Here is a 16,236-nt window from a genome sequence, read left to right as displayed (position 1 = left end):
AACAATTACTTTAATTGACCCCTTAAAATTGATAGTCATAATTTTTTTTTTACACTTTCTAAGCCCATTTCCTTCCGCCGCAGGTGCCCGGCAACAAGACCGAGGCTCGTGTGCCAGACCTGATCGAGGGCAAGACATACCAGTTCCGAGTGAAGGCAGTCAACAAAGCTGGACCGGGTAAACCGTCCTCGCCTACCGAAAACCTGCTGGCTAAGGACAGGTTTGGTAAGTGTTTGGTCCTAATTTTATTACAATTTTTATAATCAGAGTCGATAGGAAAGTTATTTTTGATGTATGCCACTCACTAATATTCATGTCGTTATACGTATTAAAAAAATATATAATTATTTCCATTGTAATACAAAAATGTCCTAAAAAGAATAGTAGCAAACATTTGTCAAACTCAAACACAAACTTTTGCCAAAAATAATCATATGTTTTTGTCGAACAGCCCCGCCGAAGATCGACCGCACGAACATGCGCGATATCACCATCAAGGCTGGCCAGCACATCAGGCTTGACGTCAAGGTCAGCGGTGAACCGCCACCAACCAAGACATGGTAAGTACCATCAGATTAATTTCGTTTATTTTTATTGTATATTTCTCACCAAGATGGTTTTCGATTAAGTATCAAAGGAATCACAATAATTTCAAATTTTTTCATTAAACTTTTGGGTACACTTGCACTTATAATTTTGAAGGATATAAAAATAATGCCTGGCCATGCATGGGCCATTTCGGAAATATAATTGTGATATTTTTCATTCAATTACTCCAACACTAATCATTCGACAAATTTGCGTCCAAAATTAATCCAAAGCATAATACCACAAGAGATCAGTTCGACATTCCCTTAATCTTAATCGTAATCAGAATTGACCTTGTCCAGGTTCCACAATAAAGAGGCTGTCGCCCCGCGAAGACCTCTCCATCGACGTGGAAGACTACAAGACCAAGTTGTCTGTGGTCATCGCGTCGCGCAAGCACAGCGGCACTTACGTATTAAAGGCTGAGAACAGCAGCGGTAAAGACGAGGCCACTATTGAGATCAAGGTCCTCGATGTACCGGCCAAGCCTGAAGGACCTTTGAAGGTAAATATTTTGTTCGGATGGAGGCACGTGTAGATGAATTATAAGTTGATTAGATAAATTTCCAAATGGTAGATTTAATTTTATCCGTGGTGCTTTATAACGAGCTTATCTAGTTGTAAACGTCTATATCCTTGAGGTTAAATCGCCTCCTTACATCATGATTTTGTCACCCGCATTGCTCTGGAGGGAAGTGGACAATTAATATTTCCAACTCCTCCTATCTTTCTATTTGATTAATTTCGTTGTGGGATAATGACATATTAGTTTTCCCTGAGACTCGCCGAGCTTCACTGCTCGGTGTCATACAATGCGTGCCACTGCTGATCCTGGCTTACAGGAGTTATATAGTAGTGGTGTGAGGGCGGGAAAGTCTCAAAAATGGAAGATAGGAAATTTTGTAATATCGATAAAGTTAGCAGATATATAATCAATTAAAGAGCTAAATAAATCTCGATAAAATCGTACATCAAAGTAGCTTAAATATATAAAAATATTTGCGACGGATTTTAAATCGATTATAGACCGATAGTAAAAAAATATATTCATCGACATTAAACATACAATACAATCAACAATATCGATAATTGGCAGATCTCAGACGTGCACAAAGAAGGCTGCACGCTAAAATGGAACCCGCCACTAGACGACGGCGGCGCTCCCATCGACCACTATCTCGTGGAGGAAACTGGACACCGAGACCGGTAGATGGATGCCGGCTCTGAAGACCAAGGACCCGAAGGCCGAGATCGAGAACCTGGTGCCTGGACACGAGTACAAGTTCAGGGTGTCTGCTGTTAATAACGAGGGACAGTCTGAGCCATTGGAAGCTGATCACTCGATTATCGCTAAGAATCCGTTCGGTGAGTAATTTTTTTCAAACCTTTTTTTGATATTGACCATGTTCTTTTTTTTTAAATATAATATTCATGGACTATTTATTTATATGTTTCAAATATTTTTCTATTTAATATTTTAATATTAATTTCACTTTATAGAGTAGCTGTAAATTGACATAAAATAACAAAAGTTCCGTAATTTTAAATTCCATCACCTTCAATATGACTAACATGCCAAATCTATTCATATTATATGTGTTACTTACATTGATATCATGGTATTCTTCAGACGAGCCCGGCAAACCTGGAAGACGAGAGATCGTGGACTGGGACAAGGACCACGTGGACTCAGGTGGGAGAAGCCGTTCAAGGACGGCGGTGCCCCCATCACCGGCTACATCATCGAGAAGAGAGAGGTCGGCTCACCCAAGTGGGTGAAGGCATGCGAGGTGAGACATCGATATATTCAATTTGAATATTCGAATGACGCAGTGATAACGATTGTAAGGAGGAATAGATTAATTTAAAAAAATATCGAAAAATAAAATGATAATAAAAAAAAATCAATATTTTACGTTTTAGAATTAATTTAAGATTACATATCGTACGTTAGTATATATTATCGACGTTTTTATGAAAGATAAGTCGTATAAATAATTTTAATAAAAATTAAATGTTTATTTTGTTGAAATGTTTATAATCTTCCAGTACTCAGAGAAGTATTGGTCACTAAATATGGCATACCAGTGTTTTTTCTACATTACAATAAGAATACTATTAAATTTCCCTAGGTCGGTCCTAACGACAACGACAAAGCAACAGTACCGAACTTGGACGAGGGCGTGGAATACGAATTCCGCGTGAAGGCTGTCAACGAGGCTGGACCTAGTGAGCCCAGCGATGCTAGCAAGAGCGTTGTATGCAAGCCTAGGAGACGTGAGTGTCATCAATAATGTACTTAAAGTATAATTTGTTAAGGTAGATTTTGATTTAATCACTTTTCAGAATTATGGATACTTTATTTTTGAACTTTACGATAAATGACCATCTGTTTGTTATCTTAACTTACTGTTTATCAAACTTGATATAGTAAATATTTTCAGAAGATTTTAATTAATCAAAGAATCTTGAAAGACCTGCCTTGGCACGTCACTAGTTTTCTTTTTTTCTTTTTTTTTTATTGATTTTCATATATGTATTTTACGTCGATAATAATTATATTTATTAACAATTCTAACATTATATACCACTAATAGTATATACTATCGAATTGATTTAAATATTCTCTATATCACAGTGCCTCCCAAGATCGACCGTCGCAGCCTCCGTTCCATCTAGGGGGTGCGCGGGAGGGCGAGCCCATCTCGCTCGACGTCAAGGTCAAGCGGTGAACTCTCCTCCGCCGGAGGTCACATGGACCCTTAACGGCAAGTCCGTTAGCAGTGGCAACGGACTTAAACGTAAGTTCTATAATCTTAAAATTATCAGACAAATTAATTTCAGACTTTTGAAATAAGGTTTAGTTTTCGTGGGGCTTATAAAGTTCGATAGGGAAATTAGAGTTGGTTTATTTTAAGTAATTGAATGAAAAGCTATATTTTTCTTTGTATATACCTACCTTGCAGGCCATAAAAGAAAGAAATTGGGATTATGGGGCAAACAGGCCTCTTGAAAGTTAACAACCAACCGGCTTAATTCTTAACACAATAATTGGCTAGTAATATAGATCTTGCTGAAATATTAATAAATACCTTTTTCCAGTGGTTAACGTGCCGTACATAAGCAAGTATCAGCACTCGAGCCCGCGTCGCAAAGACTCCGGCATGTACAAGATACAGGCTGTCAACAAGTACGGACAGGACACCGCCGAAGTCGAGATTATTGTTACATGTAAGTATTTATATCGATTAGTAATTTTATCGATATTTCATTGACGATAAGATCGATTTAAAATAAATCAAAAATAACTTGTATGAATTGTATATATATGTCCTGAGTTGTGTACAAGTATACCATATATCAGCAGGTTGATATCGATTATCGAACAATCAAGATTCCATAAAATAATTCAAAAACCTTTTCCAGCGAAACCGGACAAACCGGAGGGACCTTTGGAGGTGTCCGACATCCACAAGGACGGTTGCACGCTGAAGTGGAAGCGGCCCAAGGACGACGGCGGCGAGCCAATCGAGGCGTACCTCGTCGAGAAGTACGACACCGAGACTGGCACGTGGCTGCCTGTTGGCAAGACTCTTGGAAATGTGCCTGAAATGGAAGTAAGTAGTATAGTATTTTCACTGGTGGTAGGTCTCTCATATGTGAGAGTCTTACCTGGATAGATACAACTCAAATATCTATTTCTGCCGCCGAGCAGCAGTGTGTAATCACTGTTGTATTCCTGTTTGAAGGACATTGTAGCTAGTGTAACTACTGGACATAATAAGACTTAACATCTTATGTCTCAGGATGGCTAGCGCAATGGTATACCAAACAATACTTTGTAACTTAACGTGTTGGATTGTATTTTACTGTTTATGGACCGTTGTATTGCTTACCATTAGGCAAACGTCAAGCTCGTCTCGTCATCAAAGAAATAAAAAAGAAAGAATAGTTCATGAGTGACATATCGGCCTTTAAGCCTTTAAAATTTAATATGACGAAATTTTAAAGGCCGAAATATCCATGATTATTAATTATTTTTACGTTTTCTTCAACTGCGAGAACTAATCACTAACTAGACGTTTCGAATTTAAAATAATTTACTTGCCAATACTTGTTTAGTTACCCAGATTAAAGGTGAAACAAAATGTATGAAAATGGACCTTGAGGTATCGCCTTAAGTTTCCCCATTGTTCGCATATACCAATAATTGCAGATGCTGAGGAAATTGCCTCTCTTTCGATATTTTGATTTTACTTATAATATAAAATAATATGTCATCTAATCGATGGTATACAGTTGTGAAATTAATTTAAGAACATATACTAAAGAATTGTATTTTACTAGGTGGATGGCTTGACTCCCGGACACGAGTATAAGTTCCGCGTGAAGGCGTTGAACAAGGAAGGCGAATCCGAACCTCTTGAGACGTTCGGCGCTATCGTCGCCAAGGATCCGTTCAGTAAGTCCACATACAGAACATAAGTTGCAGGACCTTGTTATAGACAATGTTTCCAAATACTATAAAAAAAAAACTATTTAGATTATTACAATATTTGCTTTTAGTATTTGTTAAAATGATTATTTTAATCGACACAATATCGATTTTTCCAATAGTATAACTTTTTTTTACAATGTCCTATATGGGTTAGACATTGTAAAAAAAAGTAATCGGTAACAATATATCGATGTTATGCAATGTCTAATCGATATGTTGTTACCGATATAATCGATTAATAACTTTCGTTCCACAGCCGTACCAGACGCGCCATCAACGCCAGTGCCTGATGACTGGTCCGCCACTCACGTGGATTTAAAAATGGGGAGCCGCCCATCTCCGACGGTGGCTCGCCTATCGTCGGCTACATTATCGAGAAGAAAGACAAGTACAGCCCGCTGTGGGAGAAGGCTGTGGAAACTCACACACCTACGCCTACCGCTACTGGTTAACGGGTGAGCATCGAATTTTTTTAATGAGCATCGATATAAACCAAATCGGTTTTTTATCGATAGGGTAAATTTCGAAATTTATCGATAATACAGAAGCATTATGCAACTAATTCAATGCATTACCTATTTTACTTTTTTTAAGTAAGATGATATGACAATTAAATGGTAGACTTTGCAAGCAATTTTGAAAGCACGAACCGATTAATTCGTATGTCTATAAACTAGTACATAAATCTCATTCATTTCATCATACCCTAAATATCTCTTATCTAATTCTTAATATCGATATCCCCAGCCTGATCGAAGGCAACGAGTACCAGTTCCGCGTGATCGCTGTCAACAAGGCCGGCCAGAGTAAACCATCTGATGCGTCCAAGAACTTCGTGGCGAAGGCCCGCTTCCTGGCGCCGAAGATCGACCGTCGTCACCTGCGTGACGTCACACTGTCTGCTGGATCCACGCTGAAGCTGGAAGCTGCCATCACTGGCGAGCCGGCTCCAGCTGTGGAATGGAGGTATGTTTTGTACTGTATACCGTCTAACGAGGAAATTGAAAACCTGCTTTGAGGGTGCCACTTTTGTTTTTACATTTTAAGGTTAATTTTGTTAGTACAAGAAATTAGTTCCATATTTTACCGCAATATGGCGAGGTATTAATTTATCTGGTCAGGCTATAATAGTAAATTAGTTAAAGGCTACAATATAATTGTTAAAAAGTATATCACAGTATAGTGTGAGTAAGACTGCTCTATTAGGGTCTCTAAATGTCGATGTTAATTGTTTGTCTCTGGTAACATGATTATAGGAAGGTAAAAATGTATATAAAATGTATTTTAAATCGATTATTAACTTATCGATAAAAAAATATTTCCTATATTAGAATCATAAATTAAATCTCAATTTTATTCCAGATACCAGAACATGCCGCTCCGCCCATCGAAGGCAGTGACCATCGACAATCCAGAGTACTTCACCAAGCTGGTGATCCGTCCAGTGCGACGGACGACTCCGGCGAGTACACCGTCACCGCGGTCAACTCTAGCGGCAAAGATACCGTCACCATCAACGTTGTGGTCACCGACAAGCCTACCAAGCCTGAGGGACCATTGCAGGTAAGCTACCATAAATTGGTTTCCTTATTAGTACTTTAAGATTTTGTGAAGTAATTATAACTGAATTACCTTATAATCGATTCCGAATCGATAATTTATTTTTGATCCTGATGTTCTTGTAGCTTTTGTTTTACTTACACAAGTTACGAGATATGAATTAAATACTCAATGTTACTTAGAATATTACATTCTTGGACAGAATATTTAACAAGAGAAATGAAGAAAATGCCGATTAGAAAACCATAAGATAGAAAAATTTACATTATATTCTATGCTTTTTTATGTTTGCCACCGGATGCAGTTTTGTGAATTACTTCTACTATGCAACCGTATGGTGTACTTGTAGTAGGGCATGTACAAAATTAAATAACTGATTTAAGAACAATACAATTCTCATATTTTTCAATACGGAATAAAAAAAATAATGCCAATTTAAATAATTTATGCAATTATCCAAACCAGTTCTAACACATTGCTTTTTGCCAGATTTCGGACGTACACAAAGATGGCGCTACGCTCAAATGGAAGAGACCGAAGGACGACGGTGGAACTCCCATCGAGTACTACCAGATCGACAAGTTGGACACTGAGACCGGATGCTGGGTGCCATGCGCCAGATCCGAGGAGCCTAGTGAGTAGACAATACATCGACGATCCCTACGTAAAGTATCGAATCTACAAAATTGCATTTTGCAGATTCAATACTTTACGTAAGGACCGTCGGAATATACATCGCTTGTTTAGTGTTATATTACCATGGCGATAAGCATTTCGATCCTTATTGTCTTAAGTAAATGCAGTTCATTTTAATAAGGACCGTCGAGATATTTATTCAGGCTAAAGTTATAACAATGATACTAAACGAATCGGTTTTGATGAGTGATATAAAATTTTGGTGTAATTGAATAAATTATTTAACTTAATTTTGTGTTAGTTTAATATGTAAGCAATAATTTCGTGTATTTTTTTCTCATACTGATTCAGATTTGTAATATTAATCGGATCGTATTTTGTAAATTATTTTAGTATGAAAACATGAAAAATAAATTGTAAATTTTCTTTTGATTTCAAAAAAAATATCGATAACGACTTGAAACTTAGAGTACGTTTAAAGATTTTATCGATAATTTTTTGATAAGAAATCGATATATTCACAATAATTTTGTTTGCAGAATGTGACGTGACCGGCCTGACGCCCGGCAAGGAGTACAAGTTCCGCGTGTCCGCCGTCAACTCCGGAGGGGAGAGTCCGAGCCGCTCGTCTCGGAGGAAGCCATTGTCGCCAAGAATCCATTCGACGAGCCTGGTATGTTGCACTCCAAACATATTAGTAGTTAATTAATACGAAAGCGTTATTGAAAAGTATGGACATATACAATATTGGTTTATGTTGTGGTTTTATCGATGATCAACATAAACTAATTTTATCGATTTCTCAAATAAATAAGTTTTAAAATCGATTATGTCATTATCGAGAAATTCATAATACTTGGCACCTATAGACTCTATAAAAAAAATACAACGGTAAAAAAGTAATGTAACATGTACTAGTATAAAACCTTATACTAAAACTTATATTTGCTACCCTAGGTGCACCAGGCACGCCAACAGTCACAGACTGGGACAAGGACCACGTGGACCTCAAGTGGACCCCGCCACGCGAAGACGGCGGTGCTCCCATCGAGGGATACATCGTGGAGAAGAAGGACAAGTTCGGCAACTGGGAGAAGGCGCTCGAAGTGCCCGCGGATAAGACTAACTGCACCGTCCCCGATCTTATTGAGGGACAGACTTACGAGTTCAGGTAATTTGATAAAGTCTTATGATTCTAGGAAAAATATATATTGAAATTATTATGACTATTTACAGTGTGATAGAAATAGATATTGTTGTAAAGTGATACAAATTAGGAAAAGTCAATACAGATTTGGATAAAAAAAATATGATACATAGTATGATATATAATTCAGAGGATTATTTTCAAATTAGTCAAGCTTTGTCAATTAATGTTTAATTTAAAAGATCCCAAATTTATAACTATTGAAATATCCCAATATCAAAAAACCCTCATTGTTAGATTAATCCTATGTATAGGATTAAAAGTTATCTACTTCTTTTTGTACTAATAATGATCCTTATACGTTCAGGGTACGCGCTGTAAACAAGGCAGGACCAGGCGAGCCCAGCGACAGCACTCACCCGATCGTCGCCAAGCCCAGGAACCTGGCGCCCAAGATCGACCGCACCAACCTTATCGACATCAAGATCAAGGTCGGACAGAAATTCGGATTCGATGTCAAGGTAAGCTTTTTTCTATGATTTTTTTTGAGTTGGTGATTTAAAAAAATAATCCTCGTGCTGTAGGTAGGTTCAAAGTTAATAAATTTAGAAAATTTACGTAACATGCTTACCATTTTTATTCCGTATCAGGTTACTGGTGAACCAATGCCGGAAACCAAATGGTTCCTGGCCAAGAAGGAGGTCAAGTCTGGCGGTGACATGAAGGTGCAACACTCTGACTACAACACCAAGTTGAACTGCAAGTCGGCCACCAGGGCTGACAGCGGTAGATATACCATCACCGCTGAGAATATCAACGGCAAGGACGTCGCTGAGGTTGAGGTCATCGTGCTCAGCGCGCCATCGCCGCCTGGCGGACCTCTTAAGGTTCGTTAATTTCAGATAGTAGATATTCTGATATGATTTTTTGGGTGAAGTATAAATTCGATATGAAATTAAAAAGTACATTTGATAAATTAATTCGATAAGATTTGTTTTTTTATAGAAATACATGTGGGTTTTATAGGTTTCAGAATAAAATCTATCGATAAAAAAGTATCGATTATTAAATAAATTTTATCGATTTGAAATTGATTATTGTAAGCCAATGAGACATAACTGATATTTTAATGACCTTATCTCACAAAAAATATTAAAATCCCAGTAATCTATTGTCCATTCACTAAAATTATCTTTATCATCACTAATAAAAGACTTGAAATCCCTCATCAGGTATCGGACGTGCACGCAAACGGCGCCACACTATCCTGGCGTCCACCCTCAGACGACGGTGGCCAGCCTGTCGAGAAGTACGTGGTGGAGCGCATGGACGAGGCCACCGGCCGCTGGGTGACAGCTGGGGAGACAGACGGCCCTGTCACCAGCCTCGCTGTCGACGGGTTACAACCCGGACACAAGTACAAGTTCCGCGTCAGTGCTGTTAACAGGTGGGCTATGGTTTTGATACCTCATGATAAATAAAATTGCTCTAGATTTTCAAAAGTTCTATGAAATGATAACATAGGAAATAAATGTTATCTTGTTATTTATACTTAAGATTTACATAATGAACCTATTTAGCGAGATTTAAGTAACTGTGATGCATTTATAAATTATAAAACAAAATGCGGGTCCACACGTTTTGTTTTGTACGTTCAGTCAACCGTAATGAAAGAATTATGATGTAAATATTCGTTATGATAAACCATGAAAAATTATAACTGTGGATATGCTTTATTAAGAACCCAATATGTTTACGATACTCTTATAAAATATATGATGAATGTTAAACCTACTTTCCACCCACACAGACAAGGCCGTTCCGACCCGCTCACAACCCCCCACTCGACCGAAGCGAAGAATCCGTTCGACGTGGCCGGCAAGCCGGGCACTCCGAAGATCAAGGACTTCGACAGGGACTTTGTGGAGTTGGAATGGACCAGACCTCAGACCGATGGCGGCGCTCCGATCACCGGCTATGTTATTGAGAAGAAGGATAGGTTCTCGCCTGATTGGGAGGAGTGTGCACAGGTATGTTTCTGTCCTATATTTATTATTGACATTGATGGTTAATAGATATTGCATCCTATATCGATAAGCACCAATAAGTGGGCAGCAAGAATAGTTTATCATATTTTTAATATTAATCGATTTTAAAATTTATAATCGATTTGGTAAAAGAAATTATACATTTTGAAAATTTAGTTTTTTCTAGTTATATGCATAAAATAATTATGTTAATACTGTGCTATTGTTCATGTATGATTTTATGAAAATGTTATTTATTACAGATCGAAGGTGACGTCACAACCGGCAAAGTGCCAGACCTCATCGAAGGCAACACATATGAGTTCCGTGTACGTGCGGTCAACAAGGCCGGCAAGGGTGAGCCCAGTGACGGAACTGCTCCTCACCTCGCCAGGCCCAAGAACCTGCCGCCCAAGATCGACAGGAACTTCATGTTCGACATCAAGGTCAAGGTCGGACAGAACTTCGACCTCGACGTGCCTGTCGCTGGTGAGCCGACGCCAACCAAAGAATGGCTGCACGGAGACAACGTCGTCCTCAATACTGACAGGATCAAGGTCATCAACGATGACCACAGCACCAAGATCCGTGTTATCGACGCCAAGCGGGCCGATACTGGCACCTACACTCTTAAGGCTAAGAACATTAATGGAACTGACACGGCGACCGTCAAGATCTTGGTCATGGACGCACCTTCACCACCAGAAGGCCCGCTCAAGGCCGACGACATCACAAAATCTGGATGCACACTACGCTGGAGGCCGCCCAAGGATGACGGTGGTAGCGAAATCACCCACTACGTCGTCGAGAAGATGGACCAAGAGAACATGCGCTGGATCCCTGCTGGTGATGTCAACTCATGCAGCATTAGGATTGACCATCTCATCGAAGGACATGACTACAACTTCCGCGTGCGTGCAGTTAACAAGCACGGCGAGTCGCAGCCACTTGTTGGCCATGAGCCGATCACTGCCAAAGATCCCTACGGTACACCCGACAAACCAGGTACCCCCGTCGTCAAGGACTGGGACAAGGACCACATGGACCTCGAATGGGTGCCGCCGAAGAAGGATGGTGGATCTCCCATTACCGGATACATTATCGAGGCAAAGAAGAAGTACGGACCTTGGGAAATGGCAGCCACAGTGCCAGGAAACCAGACAACCGCTACTGTACCTGGCTTGCAGGAAGGCGAAGAGTACGAGTTCAGAGTTATCGCTGTCAACAAGGCCGGTAACGGAGAGCCCAGTGACGCCTCTACTCCTCAAGTCGCCAAGGCCAGGTTCTGCGCGCCGCACTTCGACAAGATGCTGCTCGCAGACAAAACTGTTAAGGCTGGACAGAGAATCCAATATGAGATTCCCATCGAGGCATCGCCTAAACCAACTGTCGAATGGCAGATCAACGGCAAAGTTGTTCATCCGTCAGACAGGATTGACATTCAGATCTTGCACAATAGGGTCATATTAGACATTCCATTCTCTGTCCGCGCTGATGGAGGAGTTTATAAATTGACTCTTAAGAACGACCTGGGAATATGCTCAGCTACAGCGCAAGTCACCGTCCTTGACAAACCTTCAAGGCCCGAGAAGCCTTTGGTGGTGTCGGATGTTACAAAGGAATCATGCTCGCTGTCATGGAAGGTACCACTCGACGATGGTGGTTCACCAATTCTACACTATGTTATTGAGAAGATGGATCTATCTCGTGGTACCTGGTCTGATGCCGGTATGAGCACTTACCTATCCCACACAGTTACAAGACTTATTCACATGAAGGAGTACTTGTTCAGGGTCAGCGCTGTCAACGCTATCGGACAGTCTGAGCCTCTGGAGTTAGACAGGGCTATCATCGCCAAGAACGAGTTCGATGAACCTACCGCACCAGGCAAACCTCAAGCTACCGACTGGAGCAAGAACCACGTTGACCTGGAATGGACTCCGCCCAAATCGGACGGTGGATCGCCTATCACTGGTTACATTGTACAGAAGAAAGAGAAGGGCAGCCCATACTGGGTGAATGCTGCTCACGTGCCAGCTAACAAGAACAAGGCGACAGTGCCTGACCTGATTGAGGGTCAAGACTACGAATTCAGGGTTATCGCTGTCAACCAAGCTGGACAGTCTGAGCCCAGTGAACCTTCAGACATTATCACTGCTAAGGACAGATTCGTCGCTCCTAAGATCCTCACGCCACTTAAGGAGATCCGCATTAAGGCTGGACTTATCTTCCACTTGGATGTTGACTTCCTTGGCGAACCAACGCCTGAAGTCACATGGACTTGTGATGGCAAACCTGTTGTGAACAATGAGAGGACCACCGTTACATCTGTGGGTCACCACACCATTATTCACACTGTGAACTGCAAGCGTTCAGATGCTGGTAAATACCACTTGAAACTGAAGAACGATTCCGGTACTGATGAAGGCAGCTTTGAGTTGATCGTGCTTGACGTGCCCGCGCCTCCAGAACCGCCATTCGTATACGAAGAAATCACTGCTCAATCAGTCACTCTTTCGTGGAAGCCACCCAAGGACAACGGTGGCAGCGAACTGACTGCCTATGTCATCGAGAAGCGTGATCTTACTCACGGAGGAGGCTGGGTACCAGCTGTTACATATATCAACCCTAAGAACACCCACGCTACTGTACCTCGTCTTTCTGAGGGCACACAGTATGAATTCAGGGTATTCGCTGAGAACTTACAGGGTCGTTCCGAGCCATTGGTCACGGACAAACCAGTCGTTGCCAAGAACCAGTACACCACACCTGGACAACCTGGAAAGCCAGACCTTGTATCTGCAGACAAAGACCACATCCAGATCAAATGGAAGTCGCCAATTTCGAACGGCGGATCGAACATTATCGGATACGATGTCGAGAGGAGAGACAAGGCTACTGGCCGCTGGATCAAGATGAACAAGGAGCCGGTCAGGTTCAACGAGTACAAGGATGACAGAGTTCAGGAGGGCCATCAATACGAATATAGAGTATCCGCTGTCAACGCAGCTGGATCTGGCCAACCTTCTGAGCCATCGAACGTGTTTATCGCCAAGCCGATGAAAGAGAAGCCTAAATTATGGCTGGATCACCTCATTGGCAGGAAGATCAAGGTCCGCGCTGGTGAGCCAATTAACATTAACATTCCAATCACCGGTGCACCGACACCGAAAATTTCCTGGACTAAGGGATCAATTCCTCTTGTTCCGTCACACAGGCTGTCTGCCGAGACTAAGGCCGATGAGACTAAGCTGTCCATTGAGAAGTCCACAAGGGAAGACGCTGGAAAATACACCATCACCGCGTCCAACGAACACGGCAAAGACTCTGCTGACATCGAGGTTATTGTCGTTGACAAGCCTGGAGTACCTAAAGGTCCTCTATTATGCACTCCCGTCACACACGATGCCGTCAGCCTTACATGGCAACCACCTACCGACGACGGCGGCAGCGAGATCACCGGCTACGTCGTTGAAGTCGCCGAATTCGGCGTCAATGACTGGCGTACTGTTGCAGGATTCTGTCCCAAGTGTTCGTTCACTGTGAAGAACTTAACTGAAGGCAAGAAGTACATATTCAGAGTACGCGCTGAGAACTTATATGGTGTATCTGAGCCCTTGGAAAGCAAACCTACGATCGCCAAGTCACCGTTCGACCCGCCAGATGCGCCGGAAACACCGAAAATTACTGGATACAGCTCGAACAGCTGCTCCCTCGAATGGCAGCCGCCCGCGAACTGCGGAGGCAAGCCCGTCACCGGATACTACGTCGAGAAGAGAGAACGTGGCGGCGACTGGGTTAAGGTTAACAACTACCCCACACCCAACACGTGCTACACTGTATCGGACTTACGCGAAGGAAACCGTTATGAGTTCCGCGTCATCGCCGTCAACGAAGCCGGACCCGGCAAACCTAGCAAACCGACTGAGCCTATTGTTGCTGAGACACAGCGTCTTAAGCCCAGCGCTCCCGAAGCGCCCAAACCTGACAGAGTCACAAAGGACTCCGTCACGTTGTCATGGAGGCCGCCCAAGAACGACGGTGGTTCTAAGATCAAGGGATACATCGTCCAACAGAAGAAGAAGGGCGACAAAGACTGGAAGGACGTCAACGACGTGCCCGTTCCCAGTCTGGTGCACACCGTACCCAACCTTAAGGAAGGCGAAGAATACCAGTTCAGGGTTGTGGCTGTCAACGATGTTGGCCGATCAGACCCCAGCAAACCCACCGCCGATATTACCATCGCCGAACAGCCAAACAAACCTTGCATGGATCTTGGTGGAGTCAGAGACATCACAGTACGTGCCGGAGAGGACTTCTCCATTCACGTGCCGTACACTGGCTTCCCGCAACCTGCGGCTTCTTGGTTTGCGGACGACAACCTGCTCGACGTCGAGGGAGACTCGAGGATATTCCAGAAGATTACTCCAGAGTCGGCGTCGCTTGTTGTTAAGAACGCAAAGAGGTCAGACGGTGGACAGTACCGTCTGCAGCTGCGCAATCCTTCGGGATACGATACAGCTACAATCAACGTGCGCGTGCTTGACCGTCCTGGCAAGCCCGAAAACCTGCGCGCGGACGAATTCGAAGGCGAAGCACTCACGCTCTACTGGAACCCGCCGAAGGACAATGGCGGCGGCGAAATCACCAACTACGTCGTTGAGAAACGCGAAGCTCGCTCGCCCAACTGGACCAAGGTGTCTGGCTACGTCACGACACCGTTCTTGCGCGTGAAGAACCTGACTGTCGGCAAGAGCTACGAGTTCAGGGTAATGGCGGAGAACCAGTACGGCCAATCGGAGCCTGCGCAGACCCTGGAGCCAATCAAGGCGAGACATCCATTCGATCCTCCAGGACCTCCTGGAGTGCCACGCTCTGTGGAGACCACCGAGTCTTCAATTACCATTACTTGGACGAAGCCACGTCACGACGGCGGCTCTCCTATCACCGGCTATGTTGTTGAAAAGAGACTGATCACAGAAGACAAATGGACTAAGGCGTCGCACGCTCACGTTCCTGACACTACTCTAAAGGTCATGGGCCTGATCGAGAACCATGAGTACGAGTTCCGTGTGGCTGCTGTCAACGCTGCGGGTCAGGGCGCATGGTCCCAGGCCTCTGATGCCATCAGGGCCTGTGCGCCGCCCAACAGCCCGCGCATCACCAGCGACCTCAGCCTGCGTGACATCACTGTCATTGCTGGCGAGGAGATCAAGATCACAGTGCCGTTCACCGGAAACCCAAGACCGAAGGTAAGATGCACTCGAAGTTACATAAAACATTTGAATACATTTTTGTTTCAAAAACGTATAGATAAATAGAACTAATGATGCTCCTAGATATGGCATATTGAATATTTTGTAACCCAACCCTCCTCTCTGACCATCCTCTACGTGTATGTAATTAAATCATAATTAACATGGATATATTTACTTGTATATCGTTATTTTTCGAACTCATTTCCTGAAAGGACGGATTTGTATTATGAATTTGAGCTTTCATCATTCTATACCGTCGATTTTATTTTATTATGATATACATCAACACTTCATCATCCGCAGGTATCATGGATAGTGAACAACGACGAGGTGTTCCCTGACAACCGTATCAGGTTCGTGACGTCAGACGTGGACACCGTGTTCTACAACTTGTGCGCAAAGCGATCTGACAGCGGCTCGTACACCGTACAGCTCGTGAACAGCGAGGGATCTGACAGTGGCACTTGCAGGGTAAGAAATGCTATTATTATTCCCATAGATATTTTGGATTTTTATTTACTT

The 16,236-nt window shown here is 42.6% G+C and overlaps 1 protein-coding gene across 1 annotated transcript in view; it reads left to right on the top strand.

Annotated features, from left to right (window-relative positions):
- Nucleotides 1-16,236, top strand: part of LOC119188477 (twitchin-like) — a 66,426-nt gene that overhangs the window by 25,913 nt on the left and 24,277 nt on the right. Inside the window, 29 exon segments of the mRNA XM_037438533.1 lie at nt 84-225; nt 452-535; nt 891-1,093; nt 1,685-1,774; nt 1,776-1,953; nt 2,219-2,275; nt 2,278-2,378; nt 2,721-2,865; nt 3,227-3,267; nt 3,270-3,314; nt 3,317-3,389; nt 3,691-3,819; nt 4,015-4,205; nt 4,936-5,050; nt 5,343-5,404; nt 5,407-5,537; nt 5,834-6,052; nt 6,449-6,531; nt 6,534-6,649; nt 7,136-7,280; nt 7,822-7,886; nt 7,889-7,955; nt 8,240-8,453; nt 8,797-8,950; nt 9,080-9,316; nt 9,662-9,876; nt 10,240-10,459; nt 10,720-15,708; nt 16,018-16,185. Coding sequence (XP_037294430.1) covers nt 84-225; nt 452-535; nt 891-1,093; nt 1,685-1,774; nt 1,776-1,953; nt 2,219-2,275; nt 2,278-2,378; nt 2,721-2,865; nt 3,227-3,267; nt 3,270-3,314; nt 3,317-3,389; nt 3,691-3,819; nt 4,015-4,205; nt 4,936-5,050; nt 5,343-5,404; nt 5,407-5,537; nt 5,834-6,052; nt 6,449-6,531; nt 6,534-6,649; nt 7,136-7,280; nt 7,822-7,886; nt 7,889-7,955; nt 8,240-8,453; nt 8,797-8,950; nt 9,080-9,316; nt 9,662-9,876; nt 10,240-10,459; nt 10,720-15,708; nt 16,018-16,185 — 8,679 coding nt within the window.

Source organism: Manduca sexta, chromosome 3 (genome assembly GCF_014839805.1).
Source record: "Manduca sexta isolate Smith_Timp_Sample1 chromosome 3, JHU_Msex_v1.0, whole genome shotgun sequence".
Lineage (NCBI taxonomy): Eukaryota > Metazoa > Arthropoda > Insecta > Lepidoptera > Sphingidae > Manduca > Manduca sexta.
Note: the sequence above shows the minus strand (reverse complement) of the source record. Positions and strands in the feature narration are given on the sequence as shown.